Source organism: Hyperoodon ampullatus, assembly GCF_949752795.1.
Source record: "Hyperoodon ampullatus genome assembly, chromosome: 13".
Classification (NCBI taxonomy): Eukaryota; Metazoa; Chordata; class Mammalia; order Artiodactyla; family Ziphiidae; genus Hyperoodon; species Hyperoodon ampullatus.
Genome location: NC_136926.1, coordinates 40866326 through 40888247, shown reverse-complemented (window position 1 = coordinate 40888247; position 21922 = coordinate 40866326). Strand labels below are relative to the sequence as shown.

The 21922-nt window shown below is 43.8% G+C and overlaps 1 protein-coding gene across 2 annotated transcripts in view; it reads left to right on the top strand.

The window, feature by feature from the left end:
- Positions 1-12690, top strand: part of ANKRD29 (ankyrin repeat domain 29) — a gene marked incomplete at both ends in the record, with an annotated part of 43468 nt that extends 30778 nt beyond the window's left edge. For both annotated transcript variants that reach the window (XM_079717754.1, XM_079717753.1), the window contains 4 exons: positions 2707-2805; positions 4422-4517; positions 6948-7046; positions 12607-12690. In XM_079717754.1, the coding sequence (XP_079573880.1) occupies positions 2707-2805; positions 4422-4517; positions 6948-7046; positions 12607-12690 (378 nt within the window). The remainder of the gene's footprint in view (positions 1-2706; positions 2806-4421; positions 4518-6947; positions 7047-12606) is intronic.
- Positions 12691-21922: the final 9232 nt, after the last annotated feature.

Below are 21922 nucleotides of genomic sequence, written 5' to 3'. Positions count from 1 at the left end.
TGTACGGAAGAGGAAAACCTCTCCTCTTCACAAACTAGATAATCAACTGATAAGTAATTGGATCTGACAAGAGTTCTCTAATTCACATTCAACTTCCTGGGTTCAAAAATCAGCTTTGGGGCTTCCCTGGTGGCACAGTGGTTGAGAGTCTGCCTGCCACTGCAGGGGACACGGGTTCGTGCCCCAGTCTGGGAAGATCCCACATGCCGCGGAGCGGCTGGGCCCGTGAGCCACGGCCGCTGAGCCTGCGCGTCCGGAGCCTGTGCTCCGCAACGGGAGAGGCCACAGCAGTGAGAGACCCGCGTACTGCAAAAAAAAGAAAAAAAAAAAATCAGCTTTGGAGAAGTAAGCACCAGTAAGGAAATACACAGGTTTTCCCCAAATCTCATTTTCCCAATCGTTCCTACCTGCTCTATCAGTTATCTCACAGGGTAACTGGGAGAATCAAATTAAATAAAGCACACGGAATGCTTTGTAGACAAAAGTACAAATTAAATTACTTACTGTTTTTCATGATAAATAATATTCAGATCCATTTTCTAAGCATCTGTTGGCCACTCCTTGTGCTTAGCACATTTCTGTATGTTTTCTCCTTCACAAGTATCTCTGTGAGGCTAATGTTTTTGCAGAAGGGGACAATGAGGCTCAGAGGGATTTCCCTAAGTTCTCACAACCAGGAAGTGGTGACTTCTTTTTCCACTTACTATGACTATTGCAATTAAGGTGATAACATTTGATAAAATATAGAGACATTGCTGTTATGATATTAATAGTTGTTGCTAATATAGCACCTCTCAGCACTCTCCCACATATTAGTGTCAATTAATAGAATTTAACTAAAAACAACCAAACCCTTGGAAAGCGCAGGGAACAGCCTGCTGGCTGCCTTTCCTTGCCTGCCCTCTGGCGGTGATGACAAAGAACAGATGAACCCCCAGCGGGCAGGAGGGGAAAGTGGATCCGCACCTGAGCCCAGGAAAATCCTTTGTGGAGCCCAGACCCTCTGTCCGGCCTCCCGGGGCCCTGCCCACAACCCTTGGGCTGTAGCCAGCTGGATTTCCCCCAGATCCTTCTAGGCTCCTGATTTGCCATCACCCCACTCAAAGGTCTTGGTCCTCTGTCCCTTTGCCAGGACAGCAGTGGGCAGTGACCCTGTGCCTGCTGCAGGTGGTTCACTGGAGCTGAAATGATATCCTCCAGCAGAAAGTGACACTTTAGCTTCTGTACCTGAATCATCTTGCTCTTCAGCCTGCAGTCCCACTGATGAATAATTCAGTCTTATCTGACTAAGGCAGTCTCTCTGGGTCCCATTACCTTAATTGAGTTTGAGGTTAAGGTTAGTCAGTTCTGGGTTCTCCCTCTTCCTGACCTTCTCTCCAGGTGACCCAAGTTCTCAGAGGTCAGACTATCACCCTGGCATTGGAGTTGGGGTGGGGATGCTCGTGTCTGCTCCCTGTGCTGGCTTGTCAGCCTCCCTGGTCCCTGAGCATCCTGTATTGGTCCCCGAAGGCGCAGCTGGTCCACCATATGTGGGCCCTGCCGTCATCTATGTTCCTGACGTCCCGTGGCCTTATCTCCCCAACCCAGGCTTACTCCAGGCCGCTGTTCAGCCAGCACTTCTGATTTCCTGCAGGCAGGCAGGTAGGGACTCCTGGGGGGATGTGGGCCCGGGGTATTGGGGGCGTGTCCAACATGGGTCCAGACGGCTTCCACGGCCGTTTCTCTTCTACCTGTGAGGCACCAGCCAAGGGCAGAGCTCCTTAGGGGGCTTGCAGTGTTCCTGGGTTTCATTCCAAGAACAGGAGAAAATCCTTTCCTAACTGGAATTCACTATAATTTATCTGGGTGTTTCTAGCACCCTAGCTTACCCAACCCAGATTCAACCCAGAGCAGGAGGAAAACATAGACACTCATGATGCTGCCTCCCCAATTCCTCTCTAGTGCCTCCCTCCTGCACTAGAAGGGTTTTCTAGTTTCCTTTCTGTCCAGCAGGAACCACCCTCCTTCCTGTCAGCTCCTTCTCTGTCCCTTGGATGTTTCACCTCTTCTCCTCTGGAGCAACATACCTCAGCTTCATGGCCCAGTGTTCACAGAAAAAGGGTCACTGGGCGCATAATACACAGCAAGTTTTACCAAAACTATCAGTCTGCTGTAGCTGGGCACTGTGCAGCAGCCCCCAGAAGACACAGTATCACATCCTGCATAAAATTATGGTCCCTGAGAATGACATGGCTTGGAGGCATTCTGGACACAAGAGCAGAGTGGGAGCAATGTCTTTAGCTTTCTGACCCTCAGACCGGCCTCAGAGGAAATCGCCCCCTCTCCTGTAGGAATGAGGGGGCCCCACGAAGCAGGGTGTGTTGTGTGAACCCACCAGTAAAGCAAGCAGGCAGAGTCTGGGCAAAATAAGGACAGGCTGGCTTCTCCCCGGGTTTGTCGAATTTGGTTCTGCTTGGTATGCCTGCAACACAGCCGCTTCCCACGCGTGTTCCCTGGAGCCCGGCAGCACACTCGGCCATGAAAGGTCCTGCCGTGCAATGGCTTTTATAAGCCAAGATCTGAATACTGGCACTTACCCAAGTAGTTCGGGCACTGCCAAATGCCAGCCTACTTACGTGGGTTAGAATCACCCTCGTCGTGGGCCGTTGGGAGCCCTCCCCTGGGCGTAACCCGCCATCCCGTGGATGCTGTGTCCTCTCCCTGCAGGACGGCACGGCGCCGCTGTGGATCGCGTCGCAGATGGGCCACAGCGAGGTGGTACGGGTGATGCTGCTGCGCGGAGCCGACCGAGACGCCGCCCGCCACGTGAGTGCGAGGACGGCCGCATGCGCGGGCTCGGATGGGGACGCCTTCCTTTGAAGCCTTGACCTCCGAGTTTAACTCAGCCGAAACGTGCGGAGACGCAGCTTTATTCTGTCTCTTCCTCACCGGGGTTTTCTCCCAACCTCCTCCTGCTCTTCAGCAGGAAAACAAAGTTCTGAATCAGTTGAAACCTAGCAACTGCTGCTCAGTCCCTCTAAGGGGAAAGTGTTGAATTTCTTGAGATCCTCCTCCACCTGGGCTGACCTCTGGATGACCCGGGAGGACCAGGTAGGAGACTCAGGCCTCGGCTGCCCTTGGGGATGTGTCCCCCAGAGGCTGCTGGTCTGCCTGACGCTGCGCCTCCTGTTGGCCTCCAAGCCACAGTGCAGCTGGCTCGCGGGGTCTGTGGTTTGGGGTCCTCGGTGCCCCGGCTCCCCGAGCTGCAGACCCCCGCACCACATCCCCCATCGGCCTCCACTTAGCCTCCGTTGGGGTCACTTCATTTTTTTCTTTTTTCTTTTTTCTTTTTCTTTTTTTTACAGTATCTGGCCTTTTTGCCCTTAATATTACCCTTGCCTGTGTGACCCACCTCCACTCTCCCAGGTCTGAGCCCACAAAGGGGGAAACCAAAAGACACATTCCCGACCACTTCTCTGTCCTCTCTCCCCTCTCTTTTTTCCTTCCCACAATCTCTGAAGTCAGAAAGGAAAAATCCTCTATTCTCATCTTCCTCCTGATTCCAGCTAAACCTTTAGAGCAGCCTGGGGTGTTTCCTTTACTACAGGAGAACTCTGTGAGCAAAATCCTCCAAACACAGAAATTGATGCGTGAAAGTAGGAGAAAGGGGGAATTGGAAAATCTCTTCTCAGGCCAGAAGAGGATGACAAAGCTTAATATTAATTTTTGAACTTGTCTTTGCATTCTTTTTTAACATTTCAATCTATCCCCTTCCTACTCTCCCCCCAACACCACTACCACAGGCAGGCAGGTACCCAGGACAGACTAGAGCAAGGCTGTATACACAGGAAGGCAAAAAGAAAAGCAATTTAAAATTTTAAAACGGTAGATACAGTTCAACAATTATTTAAATCATTAAAAACAGTTCAACTGGGAATTCCCTGGCGGTCCAGTGGTGAGGACTCCGCACTTTTACTGCCGAGGGCACAGGTTCAATCCTTGGCAGGAAACTAAGATCCCACAAGCCGCACAGTGAAAAAAACTTAAAAAAAAAAACAAAACAGTTCAACAATTAATTTCTAAGTCATGAATTGCAGAGAATGCCTCTTTAGTCCATCTATGTTCTAAAAATATTCTCCTGAAATTCCCCTTGTTTCTGTACCCAATATTCTAAGGGACTAGAAGACCATGAATTCCCAGATGGCAGGGTTTGAAGATAATGTAATAAGTCACATATTTTGTCTGGTATTCTTTCACGCAGAATTAACTGTTTAATATGCTCTAAAATGATTTTAGATTAAGAGACACTGCAGGCCTCTGCTTTAGTTTACACATTTTGCCTCCTTCTGACAAGCACGTTCCCAGTTCTCAACCAACATTTCATTATTATCCAACACACACATATGTTAATAATCAACTTTTCTTTTCCTCTCTCTGTAAAGGATGGTACAACAGCATTACTGAAAGCAGCCAACAAAGGGTATAATGATGTTATAAAAGAGTTGCTGAAATTCTCACCCACCCTCGGTATTTTGAAGGTAAGACCTACAGAGAAAATTTTACCAACCTGTAAAAGAGAGAGGTTAGAAATTTAAGAAGTCCACACTGGGGACTGCAGTCGAATCTGGGTACCATTTGCATGGTTAGTTGTATTACTGAGAGAATATGCCTACAACTTATCCATGTTAGAGATTCCTGGGCACTGGTAGAAATGGGAAGGTAATAAGAAGAGTGAACCGGAGTCTGTAGGTACCTAGTTTTCTAGGGGGGAAAAAAATTAAACAATAGTACTGAAATTGCTAAATTGGAAATCACCCATATTGATATATCATTGGAAGATTTGTGAAATCCTCCACAAATGAAACACATGATTTGTGTCCCAGAAAACATGAGAGATAGGAACTCACATTCCTTCTCTTCATTATCTGGGGCAAAGAACCACATTGTTACCTTAGGTGGAATGAAAAAAGCCTCAAACATCTGGACACGTCAGAGAATGTGTCATTCTGGAGGGCTGTGCCTTCCAGAAAACAGAGAACCAAAACTCCTGTTTTAAGTTGTAATCATTTTGGATTAAAATATTCCTCAACTAGAGTATCTACCAGAGGTTGGCAGTCTTTTTCAATAAAGGACCAGGTACAAATATTTTAGTCTTTGTGGGCCATACAGTCTGTGTTGGAACCGCTCCACTCAGCCATTGTAGAAAGCAAGCAGCCATAGAAAACACGGCAACAGCAAACAGTTTGGCTGCATCCAATCAGACTTTATTTATGGATGTTGTGTTTCTAAAATTTTATATTTTTATGTGTCACAAAATAGTCTTCTTTTTTAAATTTTAAACTGCTGAGCTCATCAGGATGTAGAAAAACAGGCGGGGCAGAGGGAGGGGCAGCTAGATTTGTCCTGCGGGCCGTAGTTTGCTGACTCCTGGTATAGACTCCAGTGTTTTGTTTTGTTTTTCTTTTTTTGCGGTACGCGGGCCTCTCACTGTTGTGGCCTCTCCCGTTGCGGAGCACAGGCTCCGGACGCGCAGGCTCAGCGGCCATGGCTCACGGGCCCAGCCGCCCCGCGGCATGTGGGATCTTCCCGGACCGGGGCACGAACCCGTGTCCCCTGCCTCGGCAGGCGGACTCTCAACCACTGCGCCACCAGGGAAGCCCTAGTGTTTTGTTAAATAGAGGACACCAAACCTGCTCTAAACTTGGGATAGTAGTTTAGCACTTTTTTGGATTTACTGATCTATCTGACGTCTACTTGCCCTTTGGATGCCTTCTGTCTGATCTTTATGTGTTTAGGCTCCGTTGTTGCTGTCAGCTGATACGGAGCTGCTGTTGGTATGCCGTTCTCTCTTGCCCCAGTGAGCTAATTCTAATCTTCCATGAGCTTGCGAGTCAAAAAATCTGTACTTTGTCCTTGTAAAAATTGTTTGGAAAGTAAGAATAAACAGTCTGTGAAAATGAATTCAGAAATGGACTTTGCAGTAACTAGTCGTGTTGCAGACAGCTCTTTTTAGGCTTGGTTTTTTATTCTTAGCCACACTGCACTTTGGCAACACTGATAAGTTGGTTAAGATTTTGATAGGTGAAATATTACCAGATTAGTGTATTGCTGCACATGGCAAACATGGTAAAGCAAGCAGGATAAATGGCTACTTTGCTGGAGTTTTTCTCTGGGTATGATATTCAACATGCCTACAAGATCAGAAAGTGTTTTACGTATATATATGAAGTAGTGAATTTGAAAACTAAGCTTGCATTTAGGTACTATTCACAGACATATGTACCTTCTAGAACAGATGTCTTGTGACTGCCCATCGTTCTTATATTGGGTTTGTTATATTCTCTTTTCCCCTCCCAGAATCCAGCTACATGCTGCGCATAGCTGCTTCCTTATGTCAATAAATATTTGCAGTAAATTCCATGAAATGTCAGCAACCTATCCACTAGACCCCTCAGTACACAGAAATGCTCCAACTCAGGGCTGGGGTCGGGGGTGGTCCTCAATGCACCTACTCTTACTCTTAAGCCATGTAGCTCCCAGTCGCTCTCCTGCCCACCTGTGCATGTGGAGTGTGTACAGCTGGGTTGACAACTCGGCCCATAGGTGAGCAGGCTATTCCTCCAGCCTTGCAGAAGTGTGCTCACCAAAAGCACAAAGACCTTAAGAAAAAAAAAATGTTTGACGTAGCATTGTTGTTTTTCCCACAGCAAGTTCTGATGCCTCTACAACAGACCAAGTGAGCATGAAGTCATGTACATGCTGGGCAGATGCCTTATTTCACTTGCAAAAGGTTATTGGCAATATTTATACTGACCGTACACAGTGTCCCTGAGGACACTGTACTAGGTGCTGATGTGACTTTGAAAAGGGAAGATAAGGATGAGCAAGGCTCTAGCATTACAGTCTCATCAGGCCGAGTGCTGATGGCTGTGAGCTCTCTCCTGACACACACTGTCCTTTTCTCCTAGAATGGGACCTCGGCACTCCACGTGGCAGTGCTCAGCGGAAATATTAAGGCAGTCGCGCTGCTCCTGGAAGCAGGGGCAGACCCAGCCCTGAGAAACAAGGTACCGTGTTAGTCATCTTTTCCCTCCATCGGGCGCCTGTGCAAAGAGATAAGGCGGCGTCTACTGAAGCCAAGACAGCATCTCTGGCTCCAGTCACTATCCTCATCCTTGGGCATAGTAAGGGCATAAAATGTTGTCATTATAGGTTATGAGTGAGCAGTACATTTGGACCCAGAGGATTATACTAAAACCCCTATATTATCAGTGATTTTCAGCTAACAGTGGAGCAGGGGTAGGGGGCAGTGGTTGTGGGGAGTAAGGTTATAAGGATTCTATCATCAGAGAAGTGTCCTAAAAATGTCAAAGTTCCGGTAGTTTAATCACCATCCTCCGTGAGTTGGATACTGGTACCTTGAGAACTGCCTGTGCTCTATTTGGTGACCTCATGGGGAAGATGTTGCTTTTTATATTGTTAACAGGACTTTGCCCCACAGTTCCAAAAACAACCCTTTTTTTTTTTTTTTTTGCTGTACGCGGGCCTCTCACTGTTGTGGCCTCTCCTGTTGCGGAGCACAGGCTCCGGACACGCAGGCTCAGCGGGCCCAGCCGCTCCGCGGCATGTGGGATCTTCCCGGACCAGGGCATGAACCTGCGTCCCCTGCATCGGCAGGCGGACTCTCAACCACTGCGCCACCAGGGAAGCCCCCATATTTTTTTAAATTGAAGTATAGTTGAGCAAAACCAACCCATATTTTTTTATAGCTCAAAAATTTTCTTAGTTTTCAATTAAGCCAAACTTGGAGGTGGGAGGATGCCCAGTAAAAAATGACTGTCATTGTATTTCCTCCTACTCAAGAGCTGCATAAGCAGTCACATGTAGAGACTGGGGGTGGGAGAGTAGCCTAGGAAAGGTCTAGAGGAAGCACACTGAAACTACTGACTTTTGAAGGAGGAAGTATGGTGGGGACTTATTAACAGGGGAGAGTATGAAAAGCAACTTTCACTTTATACTTAGATAGTGTTTGAATTTTTATAAGCATCTATTACTGTGTTAGATTTTATTAATAATAAAACCAAAATCATATAACATTTCATGATATTTTTAAAAGAAACTATTAAGAAGTGCAATTAGACAACATGCCAAGAGCCGCTTTTTCTCATTCCACTTAGCACGTGGAATTATTACTTCCCCTGTTCCTACCATTGAACTGCTTGAAGACAACATTTCTGTTTATTTCTTCTGAGATACATGGGTTTGTTTTCCATTAGCTGGTCTGGCTGTGTGATGAGCCCGCTGAAATCACAATTGCTCTCTTATCTTTGCACCTTGGACACAGATGTCCTAAAAAGATCAGTCTTCATTGCTAAGCCACCCAGTACTGAATTAAGGCAGCTTCTTTACATAGAAACTGAAAGATGCAATTCCTTGTGTGTCTTGTGGAATCTCGGCAATAATGGTTATGGGGAATTTCCAGTGACCAAAATGCTGGTCTTTGGAGTGTCTGTGTAGCTGCCTGTGTTGGAGTTTCATCCTGCAGAAGCCCTTGGAGAGCTGGGAGTGGCTGCCAGGAAGCTGCCCGCCTGCACTCCAGGCAGCCTGTAGAAGCCAGGCTCTTCAGAGGCAGCTCCAGAAGCAAGGGTGTTGGGATTCCAGCAGCCACTCAGGACTCTTGAGGGGGTATCCTTGACCTTTATTCATTCATCCCACAAACACTTATTGAGTGCCTGCTAGATGCCATGCACTGTGCTGTGAACATTGTCTATGGGGAGATAATAGTGAAAGAGATTCACATAGTGTCTGTCTTCATGCGGCTCAGAGTTTACTGGGGAATAAAGATAATTAAACAAGCAATTGCAACACACAGTGACAAGGGCTGTCAGCAGGAAGTGAAGAATGCTATCGAAGGCTTCCTGGAGAGAGTCACTTTTCAGCTAGTACAGAAGCACCCTTCTGCTCTAGGGGCTCCAGGACTTCTGCTCTGGGGCAGATGCCAGAGGAGAGGGTAACCAATGGCCCAGTACCTCCCCCCACACCGTAGCCATCCCCATGGGTGTGGGGATCCTATGTTCCTGATACCCCCAACTGAGGACTCAGAACACATCTTCTCCCAGGAGCAGTAGGGACAGAGAGTGGTGTGATGCTGTGGGTCATGAGGATGGACCTATGGTCCTGCTCCATAATGAATAAGATGGCCTTTAGGGGCTAGCCTGGGCACTAGCCATCATTACCTGAGCAACTTGAGAATTCGGTGGGGACCCTCCTGAGAGAGGAGGAGTGAGACCAGGTTTTTAAAACTATGTGGATGACACACAGAACAGTGATGTGATTGACTGAAACAACACAATTTGAGAGTATAAAGCCTATTTTAATGGTAATGGGTATGGACATTCATGGAGATGGTCACACACACTGTAACTTAACAAGCTTGTAGACAGAGGTACAGCTTCTTAGATCCACTCCTCTCCCTGACTGTAGAGAATCCTCTGGCTACCTGCCAGCCTGTCACCAAGGACCAGTAACCGATGCAAAACACTTAGTTCTTCCTGAGGGTACTCTGACTGGATGGTGCTCAGGTCCATTCTCCAGGAGCATTATTCTTAGCCCCAGGCATTAGGCCTGTACAACATCTGCTCCTGCAGGAACTAAGCTAATACCAGAATTAACCCCACAGAGGGGTCTCTGGTCTAAGGCAGCATCGAATAGCACCTCTTGTTAGAGTCAGTCCAGCACCAGCATCAAGGGTCCTTTGGGTGGGCAGGAGTGCAGCTGCAGGACATGCTGCACAGCAGACCACCGTGGCAAACTCATCATTCCCAGCAAGTGAGGTCCCAGCCAGTAGGTGGGGGTCAGAGAGCAGGATCCAGCCTAGAAGGTAGGTATTGCAGGAGCTTCACCTAAGATCAGGGTTTCAGATAGAGCAGCTGGGGTTCCAGGTTTAACTGCAGGGGAAAAAAAAAACTACATCCAAGTTCTCTCCCTGATTTGGTTGCCTTTCTACCCTTTAATTGCCTCTCCCCTGAATTCCCAAGAACATCCTTTTATTCATCTGTAACAACTGTTCTCAAAGTGTGGTCGGTGGACCCTTGGGGTGTCCTCAAAACCCTTTCAAGGGTTCTAATAGGTTGAAACAATATTCTTAATAATACAGAGACGCTATTTGCCCTTTTTCACTGTGCTGACATTTGCCGTAATGGTGCAAAGGCAATGGCAGATGAAACTGTTGGCACCTTAACACACATCAAAGCAGGGTCACAAACTGTAGTGGCAAATGATTTTACAAACCTCTAATTCATTTTACACGTTGTAGATTATTTTATAAAAATACCAGTTTTACCTAAGAATGTCTTTGATGAAGCAGTAAACAATTTTAATTTTATGAAACCTTGACCCTTGCTGTATGTCTTTTTACTATGTAACAAAATTCGAAGTTTGCACCAAGCACTTCTGCTGTAGGCTGGGGCACATGGTTGTCTCAGGGAAAGCACTTGTGCCATTGTTTGAATTGCAAAGGGAGCCAGCCACTTTTTGGGGGGATCTCCACTTTTCCTTGAAAGAACGGGCTTGTATCCATCACATGAGCCTGACAGCTTCCTGATACCTGTAGCTTTTCTGATGAATCAGTGATAATATTAATGAATGATGTGAGCTTTGAGGATTGTATAATGAAATGTGTCAACATTTGGAAGATCTGTATAACTCAGTGAGCTACTATTTTCTAAATGGCCGGTACATGATGTTACAAACATGCATAGGTAAAAAATCCACCTGCAGATAGATAGACCTATGGATTTTAATGCAACAGAGTAGAAAAATTCATTGATGTGGTTTCAAATTCCACGTGGCAATTTAGCTTTAAGATAATTGATTGGATACAGAAGCAAATATAAGAATCCAATTATCTTCTTTTAAGCTACACAGTAAAGAAATATGCAAAACTGTTAACAGTGCTACACTTCTAACTTTTCTGTTTTTGAAAATTTAGTTCTTTTTCATAAATATGTTATTTATGTTAACCTGTAATGTAATGGGGTTATTATTTTTAATGAATTAATAAATATACTTAATTTTTTTTCATTTTTGATTAGTTAAAAACAAAAGCTCTTTGGGGTCCTCAATAATTTTTAAGAGTGTACAGAAGTCTTGAGACTAAAAAGTTTGGGAACCATTGCCCTATAATGTCTATTTCTTAAGATAGGGACTCGCTCACAAAGTAAACACTTACAGAATGTGTCTCAGCAGCACTGTGAAAAGAAAGGACGTAGAGTGAGGCTGGATCAGGTGGGGTGTCGGGCCACTGGAGCTGTTCTTCCCCATGTGTCTTATGCTCTGGATGTTTCCTAATTCTGCCTTCTCATCAAAAGATGAGTCTCGGGGCTTCCCTGGTGGCACACTGGTTGAGAGTCCGCCTGCCGATGCAGGGGACACACGGGTTCGTGCCCCGGTCCGGGAAGATCCCACATGCCGCGGAGCGGCTGGGCCCGTGAGCCATGGCCGCTGAGCCTGCGCGTCCGGAGCCTGTGCTCCGCAACGGGAGAGGCCACGGCGGTGGGAGGCCCGCGTACCGAAAAAAAAAAAAAAAAAAAAAAAAAAGATGAGTCTCAAGTCCCTAGCAGAGAGACTGCCTTATATAATAAACAAACAAGTTATCAAATCTATGTATTGACAACATACTAGATAAGCTAGGCATTGTGCTAGAAATGAGGATACAGTGATTAATAAGATATGGACCCCGGCCTCCTGGAGATTATAGCCTAGTAATGGATATGGCTAGATAGAAAACTCTAAAAGACAAATATCACATGATATCACTTATAGGTCAAATCTGAAATATGATACAAATGAACTTATTAATAAAACAGAAACAGACTCACAGACATAGAAAACAAACTTATGGTTACTAAAGGAGAAAGGGAGGGAAGGATAAATTAGGAGTTTGGGGGGCTTCCCTGGTGGCGCAGTGGTTGAGAGTCCGCCTGCCGATGGAGGGGACACGGGTTCGTGCCCCGGTCCGGGAGGATCCCACATGCCGTGGAGCGGCTGGGCCCGTGAGCCATGGCCGCTGAGCCTGCGCGTCCGGAGCCTGTGCTCCGCAATGGGAGAGGCCACAGCAGTGAAAGGCCCGCGTACCGCAAGAAAAAAAAAAAATTAGGAGTTTGGGATTAGCAGATATAAACTACCATATATAAAATAAATAAACAATAAGATCCTACTGTATAGCACGGGGAACCATATTCAATATCTTGTAATAAACCATAATGGAAAAGAACATGAAAAAGAATATATGTATATGTGTTTGTGTGTGTGTGTGTGTGTGTGTGTGTGTGTGTATGTATCTGAATCACTGTGCTGTACCCCTGAAACTAACACAACATTGTAAATCAACTATACTCCAAAAAATTTTTAAAAGAAAAATAACTAACAATGAGATAAGAAAGTAACTGGTGATATTTATATTTAAATATATCTAAAGAAAACCTTTAATGCCTTGATACAAAAGACTGAGTCCAGTGGGGTTTTTCATCAGTGGAGGAGCAAGTGTGGGTCAGGGGCCCCTCTTTGGAGTCCCTGAAACCACACCAACTGTGGGAACTCACTCATACCTATCTTACCTTCTTTCAGGCCAATGAACTTCCAGCAGAACTAACCAAAAATGAACGTATATTGCATCTCCTCCGAAGTAAAGAAGGACACAGGAAGAGCTAACTTAGTTTTATATTAGACTGAAAGATAGAAAGCTTAATCATATTGTCCAAAAAGAAATTGCTTTTCAAATAGTGTTGGAAATTCCTAGAAGAAAGAAAATGCCCAGAATGCCCATGCTGGGTCCCTGACCAAGAAGAGCTGTGCTTCGTGCCCTGAGTCAAAAACAGAGCAGCTCAGGGGCCCCTTCCTCTCATGTAGTGGACTTCTCACACTGGCCTGTAGCCCCACTCCAGGGGGCCTGGCATGTTCGTGTATTCCACAGAAACTCGTTTTAAACTACATCAACTTGGGTCTTTCAGTTAAACTCTAAGATAGAGCTAAACCCTCTGTCTTAAAAATAGAAACAGAAAGGAAGCAGAAAGCTTTGTTCCTTTAAAAAGACTGAAAGTCTGACCTTCAGTGAATTGGTGCACTTTTGCTTTTGTGTTAAATGTATGTGTGCTCAAAGATATGGCTCCATCGTATTTTACATATATATGTATGTCATTCCAGTGTAAAATGTTCTCCTCTATGAATCAATAATGTATAAAGTTATATTATTGAAAAGCCACTTCTGACATTCCACCATGTGCTTTTCAATGATGGACTGTTGAACTATAAAAAAAAGAAAAATCGTTCATTTTTACCTGGAGTCAATGTTGTAGGTATGGTAGGATACAAGTGGCAAATTTGGAAATTCAGAAAGTTACAAACCACAAGAAATGTAGGCTTGTCTCTTTGAACCATTACTTTGGGTCTATTGCTGGGAATCTATTTCCTGTGCCGTAACTAAGTATGCTGTGGAATCTTGAGCTTCCAACACCAATTGCTCGATACAATAACTTTGGAGTCCTTGGATAAAATGTGATATAATATGTTGCTATTACTATTGCAGAAGTATAAGTAATAAAAGACTGTTACTAGTATTTAATAAGTGTTCATCTATGCGTGTTTTTGGGCTGATTGATTCCAAGAAAGAAACCTGGGTTTTGTTGAATTATTCCTTTGAGGGGGGTCAAAATTTATACTCAATGCACTTTATAATCAATGGTGTCTAAATGCCTCAGTCAGTGCCTAATTGCACACACAAAAATTAAACCTTCTCTCTATAATCTACCATAATAAACACTGATGGCATTTTGTTATTTAAACACATCTTTAGTTTTCTTGTTCATGTTCTGCTCTGTTTTCCAGCCAATGTTCTATGTTAAGATGGAGGGAAATGTTCTAAACCATATATATATATTTTTTTCAACCAACTTGCAGTGGTACTAAAAGTATTATCTTTATGTCAGTAAATGAATTATAATTTTGAAATTAGAAGATATTCTCTTAAAGTTTGTTATGATCAGTAAAACAATCAATCAACAAAGATCAGCTTATTTTAATCCATGTCACAAGTGAAGCCAGTAATGATCAACCCACAGGGCCCCCAGAGAAGCCTACAGCCCAATCAGCCAGGCAACGAGCCTGCAATCTAATTTCTGGATTAAAAAATTAGAAAGCTGTCTGTATTGCTAAAACATCCAGATATAAACATTTTAGTAGTTAAAAAGCAGTGCCCATCTCCTCGCTGGCTTTCTTTTATTCAACAACGTTGTACAAATACATCTTCTTTTATGGGAATTTCAAAAAGCTATATTCATTTCGAAGAGGAAAATAATGTGGCCTGAAGTGCTTTATTTTTTTCCCCAACCAAAAAAAAAAAAAGGTTGCTCATCACTGATATAAATCAAAACAATATAATGGGTACTGATAACAAAGTTCCAAAAGACAAAATGGGATGAAGTGACAAATTTAATGTTGACAAACTTAATGTTTTTCACTAGAGCATGTTGTCCTGGGCCTATTTGTTAGATCCTTTAAAATAGATAATGTTCTTGACCAATATTAGGGGCATAAAGAATGAATTCAGTAGCTTTAACAATATTGAAAGGAGGCCTTCTTAACTGTAGCTAAGAGGTCTCTAGCTTAGAAGGATCACATTTAGTCTAAATGAGATGAGATGACAATATTATCCATAGCAGGGAAGAAGATTGTATTAATCCCTCACCAAAGACTGAACAAAAGTTCTGTTATTTAACATTAAATTGCGTTTTTAACTTTTTTTAATACAGTTGAATTGCATTTATTTTGCACACAGGTAGATGATTCTTACTTTATGTTCATCTAATTCACAGTTCAGTGCTCAGCATCTGAAAACGTAGAAGCAGCAATTCCTATGCAAATCGTTTGCTTAATTGAACCCCCAAAGCTTTTCATTACATTCGTTTGTTTGATGACAAATTCCATGTTATAATTCAAAATAAAGTTAACGTACTACCCAGTCTGCCTTTGCTGATTTTTCCTGTTTGTTTTTAATCAGAAGTTCTTTCAGTGTGATTTTTAATAGTATGGAATTTTAGAGTGGATAATTCCGCTCTGTTGATAAATATATTGATATTTGGAAACTGAATAGGATTGTTAAGCTTTATGGACCTATGATTTCATTACTTCTACCATGGAGAACTTTTGTAATGATCCCAAAAGGTTTTTTATTCAAACAAAAATTCCTGGGATAGTCATGAAAGGTACTGAAAGGTACCTGAAGGTACTGGAAGGTACTGAAAATGAAACTCTAAGCTGTACGTCCGGACGATTTGATATTTGTAGATGCTGTGAAAGTATTCCCCCAGCTAGGTAATTAACACATCCATCACCTCACATATCGATCTTTATGTGTGTGTGTGTGAGAACGTCTTAATATCCATTTGTATTATCTATGATGCTCCTGGCTCTTCAGTCCTTTGCACTGGCTCTTTCTTCTGCAATAGTTGAGGATTTTTGCACAACTTCATATTTAGGAAACAAGTATTTGCAACGGTAACTCTAGGAATCTGGAGCACTCCGTGGCCGTTCTGGGGTCCTCCCCTGTTCCATCCACCCTCTGCAACTGAAACCACACAACTCAGATGGGACTCAAACCCAGCCAAAACCCAGATGGAGACTTGAATCCTGTCGTTTAATTAAGATTGCACACGTGGTCTAATGCTCACGTGGACTTAATGAAGCTCAGGTTCTTTATGTCTCAGCACAGAAGGAATTCAGGGAGAGGCAAAGTGGTAGGTAAGAAGTGGATTTATTTAGAGAGATACACATTCCATAGACAGAATGCGGTCTGTCTCAAAAGGCAAGAGCAGCCCTGGGAGAAATGCATGCCACATATAGAGTGTGGGCCATCTCAGAAGACAAGAGGCCCCGAAATATGGGGCGGTTAGTTTTTACGGGCTGGGTAATTTCACAGGCTAAGGAGTGGGAGGATTATTTCAACTATTTGGGGGAAGGGGCCGGGATTTCCAGGAATTGGGCCACCGCCCACTCTTTGGCTTTTTATTGGAAGCCTCAGAACTGTCAGGGTGCCTGTCAGTATGTCATTTAATATGCTGATGTATTACAATGAGCGTATGACGAGGTTCACTGCGAATCTTCCGCTATCTTGGACCGAATCGGTTCTAACCAGTTTTTGTCGTATTCTCAACAGCTATGTTATTCTTTTATTTTATTTTGTTTTATTTTAAGAGAGCTTGGGAATAGGCTATTTTATTTTACTTATTTATTTATTTATTCCTTTTTTTTTACCATGCCCCGCGGCATGTGCACTGGAAGCGCGGAGTCCCAACCGCTGGACCGCTAGGGGAGTCCCCTTAACTGCTGTGCCCTGCCCCCTCCCTCCTCTTTCACAACCACAGAAGAGTTATGTCTCATCATTACCCCACACTGGGGCACCTACTCAGAGGAAAAGAGAACCCCCCAAAGCCAGGCTACTTGGAAACTGACGGCGATGCCTGCATTTCGGGGTGGGCCTGCGCTGCAGATTACAGGGGTGAGAAGCTGAGGTCCTAATTTCATTATGAAGTGGTTTTGGTGCTGGAACTGGCTGAGCCTCACAAGAAGCATTAACTCAAGGTCTCCTATATTTCACCAAAATGTGTTCGCAGTGTGTAGCCGGACGGAGGGAGACAGGTGTGAGCTGGTCACCTTCTCCTGTTCCCTGTGTTGAACTGGTCATCCTCCGACTGTCTACAGGTGGTGCTTTTAGAGTCAGCTCTAGCTGCTCTTCCTGGACCTTTTTGGGGGCTGTTAGCAAAATTTACAATGTCTACAAAAGTGGGGCCGACTTCTCCATTAAGCCCAGTAGGCCTAGTGCCTAGGACCCCTGACACTTTCAAGGTCTCATAAAATGTTTTAACATCAATTTATTTTAAAATCGAAGAAAAATAAAAATATAATAATAATAAATATATAATAATGAAATCAGCTTGGACTATATCCATCTTTATACCAAATGCAGTTGTAAAATATAATTTTAAATGTTTTTTTTTAAGGAGGGAGGGGCCCCCAAAGGCAAAGGTACTTAGAGCCAACAAAAGTCATAACCCAGCCCTGAGCACAAGGAGGCGTGCTATGGACTGAGCAGTTCCTCCCCCAAATTTATATGTCCCCCTAACCCCCAATATAACTATTTAGAGACAGGGTTTTAGGAGGTAATGAAGGTCAGGTAAGGTCATAAGGGTGTAACCTTAACCCGATAGGATTCCGTGACTTTCTACAAAGAGGAAGAGATTTCTCTCTCCACATACGTTCACCAAGGAAAGACCATGTGAACACACAATGAGAAGCCAGCCGTCTGCAAGCCAGCAAGTGGAGGCTCACCAGAAATAGAACTCACTGGCAGCTTGATCTTAGACTTCTCTGTCTCCATAACCGTGGGATATAAATTCCAGATGTTTAAGCCATCCAGTCCATGGTATTTTGTTATGGCAGCCTAAGCTGACTAATACAAGGAGGGAAAAGTGGAAAAAAAAAAAAAAGAGCAAAGTGAAGACATGCTGAGTCCAACAGGAACGGTCTCAGGTATCAACAGATTAAGTCAGTTGCATCCTAGTACCCCAAAGGCCCAGCTCTATCTTCATTTCCTATTATTGAATTTCAGCCTTCAAGTTAGAAACTAGGCAAGCTTGCGATCTGTGCAGAGGTTAGGCATTCTTTTTCCTTTGCCTACTTGAATCACTGCCTACTTTGCAGTTCCAAGTTAGCAGCAGCAGCAGCAAAAAAAAAAAAAAAAAAAGTTTCTATATTAGAAGAACTCAAAGTTATTTTATTGGAATAAAATTTTATTAACATGAATATCCTGCTCAAATCACATCCCTAGTCTAGAAAATGAGATGCAGTCGTTGCTTAGCCAATGAGGTAACCCAGGAGAATGAGGGTTAAAGAAGACTATGTTTTATGAAGAGTATGTGATCATCTGCTGAATGTTACTAAGAGGGCAAGTGAGATGAGAACAAAGGAGTTGTCATTGATTTGGCAACACAAAAACCAGTGATGACTTTTAGAAGAGCAGGTGTCCATCTGATTGCTGAGGCTCTGGGGGGAGGTGGAGAGCCAGATCTTTACATCACTCCTTGCAGCAAAATAATTCCAGATGGATCATTATCTTCATGAAATCATTAAAACTCTAAAGGAAAACATGGAATAATTTTTTATAACCCTGTAAACTAGTAAATTAGTAAAAGTTTCTGCACTGCATTTGCTAGATCAACAGGTGAATTTTCTTAATAAATAGTTTTTACAAATCAATATAAAAAAACTAACAGAAAATGAAGAATACAGAAAAAGAAATAAAATTTATAAGTGTATGAAAAGATTCTTAATCTCACTTATAATTAATAAAATACAAATTAAAGCATCATAATAAGAAACAAAATAATTAAAATCACAGATACTATTTTTCACCTAACAGAATGGCAAAGATAAGTGTTGGCAAAGAGGTGGAATCAAGTACTTCCATATGTTGTTAGCAAAAGTGTAAATTGCAATCTCTTTGGAGGGCAATTTGGCAATAATCAAAACTAAAAGACACATTTCCTTTGATCCAACAATATATGCATTTTTCTGACAGTTCTATTTGTATATGATTGTAAAGATTTAGGTACAAGGATGTTCACTGCATCATTGTTTCCTGTAACAAAAGTGACAAACCAAACATAAAACAGGAGATTGATTAAATAAATTATGTAATGGATCAAAAACTATTAACAGACTATTTCTAGCCTTCCCCTTCCATCTGCTAGGTAAAAAGAAATTTGTTTTGGGTTAACGTTCTCATCTCTCTCCCTAAGGAAAATGTTCAATAGCTTTTAGACTTCTGTGATGCAATACCATGAGGAAAGCAGAGGGCACAGAAAGATGCAAAGCTTTGTGGAATCCAGACAAGCTCAGGAATGTGAGGAGGCATAAGAAAGAGAAAGGTGAATTTATACAATATTACTAGAGATATACAAACCCTTCCCATGTTTCAGAAATGCAATTTTGAGGCTTAAGTCATTTTGAAATACTTTTTGGTGGTGAACTCTATTTCACTGACTTAGGCACAGCTCTGAGACTGGCCTACAGTGTTAGCTTCAGAAATGTCATATACACACAATGAAATCCATAAAGCTAGTAAAAGTATTGAGGTGGAAAAGCATATTGCTAAATGTAAAAAAACACAAGCTGTAAACTGTATACCGTATGTTCCCACTTGTTTAAAAAGCCCATCCATATATTATTCACGTACATGTTTTCGAATACATAGATGTTTTCTGGAGGATGTTTCTGCACATTTATAAAGATGCATACATGTAATAATTTCATTGACCCTCTTGTTTTGTCCTTTATTTTTATGCAATCAATGCTGAATGGTGTTTATAATGATAGAGGTATTGAGTATTATTTAAACAAAAAGTCTCTCTTAGGACCTCAACCATGTGTCAACTGAAATAAAAACGCACAATGTAGGACTTCCCTGGTGGCGCAGTGGTAAAGAATCCACCTGCCAATGCAGGGGACACTGGAAGATCCCACATGTCACAGAGCAACTAAGCCCATGAACCACAACTACTGAGCCTGAGCTCTAGAGCCCTCGTGCCACAACTACAGAAGCCCGCGCACCTAGAGCCCATGCTCTGCAACAGGAGAAGTCACTGCAGTGAGAAGCCCGCGCACCGCAATGAAGAGTAGACCCCCACCCCACCCCGCTCACCGCAACTAGAGAAAACCCATGGGCAGCAATGAAGACCTAACACAGCCAAAAATAAATAAATCTATATTTTTTTAAAAAATGCACAATGTAAATGTTGTGAGTCAAGTTTTGTTTGGGGACCTTCCTGAGGACCAGAGCCTGGGAGACAGCCTCTCAGAGAGCTCTGAGAAACTGCTCTAAAGAGGTAAGGGAGGAACCAGGATGTATGTGAACTTTTCTGCTTGGAAAAAAACTTGTAATCAAGCATAAAAAGATCACTGCTAATCACAAAGAACGGACATTTCAAGTTAATGATTTTAGTGCTTTTCTAAGTAGGGGAAGATGAAAGAATCTAGGGTCTTTTTGAAACTTTTCCTTAGCTACGTATCTTAGCTACCTAGTGGTCAGTATATCCAATGCACAGAATACTTCCAGTTTTTCTCCATCCTGAATGCCCCTCAGGGTGCACACATTAGCAACTGCAGTGGTTAAAGGCTTCATTCTTGTAGAATTGGGATGGCAGGCAACTTTTTTTTTCTTTACATGAGTGAAAACAATTTTCAGAGAAGAAGAAAATACACCATGATGTGACATAGATTATCCATAATGGTGGAATTATATATGACTTTTTTACTCTTGTCTGTAAACTTTTGTGTATTTTCAAAGTTTCCACCATGAGCATGGATTACTTTATCAGCAAAACAAATTTCTCTTCAAAATATGATAGTTTATTTTTAAAATATATTCTAGCCTTTTGGATATTGTCAAAGCTGTACAAAAAAACAGAACCAGAAAAAATATATATAGTTAAAAGATCTTTTAGTTACTATTTTGGTGAATAGTAGACATAATTTGTTGGGTATCAAAATTTCTGCCCATCCCAGAAATGTTTCATGTGGTGCTTAAAATTACCTTTATTCAAGTCAATTATTTAGTAAAGGTTGTTTGTTTCCCCCATAAGGACTGTGGTGAAATTGGAAGGGTAACCCACCAGGATCCAGGGAATACATTACAGAGGTAGTTCTTGAATTGGAATGTGAATTGGAACAATCAGGAGGGCTTGTTAAACTAAAAAGGGCAGCTTCATCCCCTAGGCTTTCTGATTCGGTGGGTCCAGGGTGGGACCCATAATTTGCATTTCTAACAAATTCCCAGGTGGTGGTGCTGCCAGCTGGTTCAGTGACAACTATTTGAGTATCTCTGCATGAAGCATACTACCTTATGATACATATAACAAAAATAAGTGTAGAAAGATATAATAAGTGTAAGACTTAAAAACGTAGATGCTTCTTTATCTTTGTGTTACTTCAGTTCACCTAGAACTTAACGGACTCTGGTCCCACCTCTGGGTCAAACCTCCCCCCGGGCTGGTGGCGGGCTCTTCTGACGTCCGCACATTCCCTGCCACGCTTGGCTCCGCCAGCAGATGGTGCGGTTCTAGCGCTTTTCCAAAAGTGGGCTGAGAGGACAGAAAACAGAGATTGGGTAGCTCTGAGGCATCGTCCACAGCCACGCACCGCCCGTGGAGCTCTCGGATCACAACACTGTCAGGCCACTGCGTGGCGCCGCCCCCCGCTTTGCTAGAAGTGCCCAGGCATGGATTCCTTTTGGGTTACTGGGTTTGGAAGGAGAACTTGCTTAGGGTGCTAACTGGACCCGCTGAGAAGTGGGGTCTTAATTGGGAAGATAGTCCGCACGCAATCCCATGTGCTAAAACCTCGCCCACCGTCTCCAATCGAGGAAAGACAAAAAGGGGAGAAAGGAGTTAAACCATCAAAACCACACGCCGTTGGGACAGCTCCAGAAGTATCCTTCCCGGGCCGGATTCCAAATGTTCAGGGGCCCGGGTCCGCGAGTCACTGGCCTGAGGCTGCGCCCCCAAGCGCCGCAAGGCGGACAAGTGCCGAGCTGGGACTGGGGAGGGCGCTGTGGGATCCGGCGGTGGGGTCCCGACTAGCCCCGCCCCTGTCCCGCTCCCCACCCCGGGCCGGCCCCGCCCCAGGACAGGTCTAGGGCGGGTCCAGGCAGTGCTGGCAACGGCCCCACCCAAAAGTGGGAGGAGCCGACGACGCCTTCGTCCTTCCTGACCTGCGCGCGCAATCAGCCGCAGCTGGCGCTTGTTCACTCCCTCCGCCGGCGCCGGACCCAGACAGACCCGGACGCTGAGCGGAGCCTGCTAGCCGACTCTCACCGACGTCTGCAGCCCGGCGC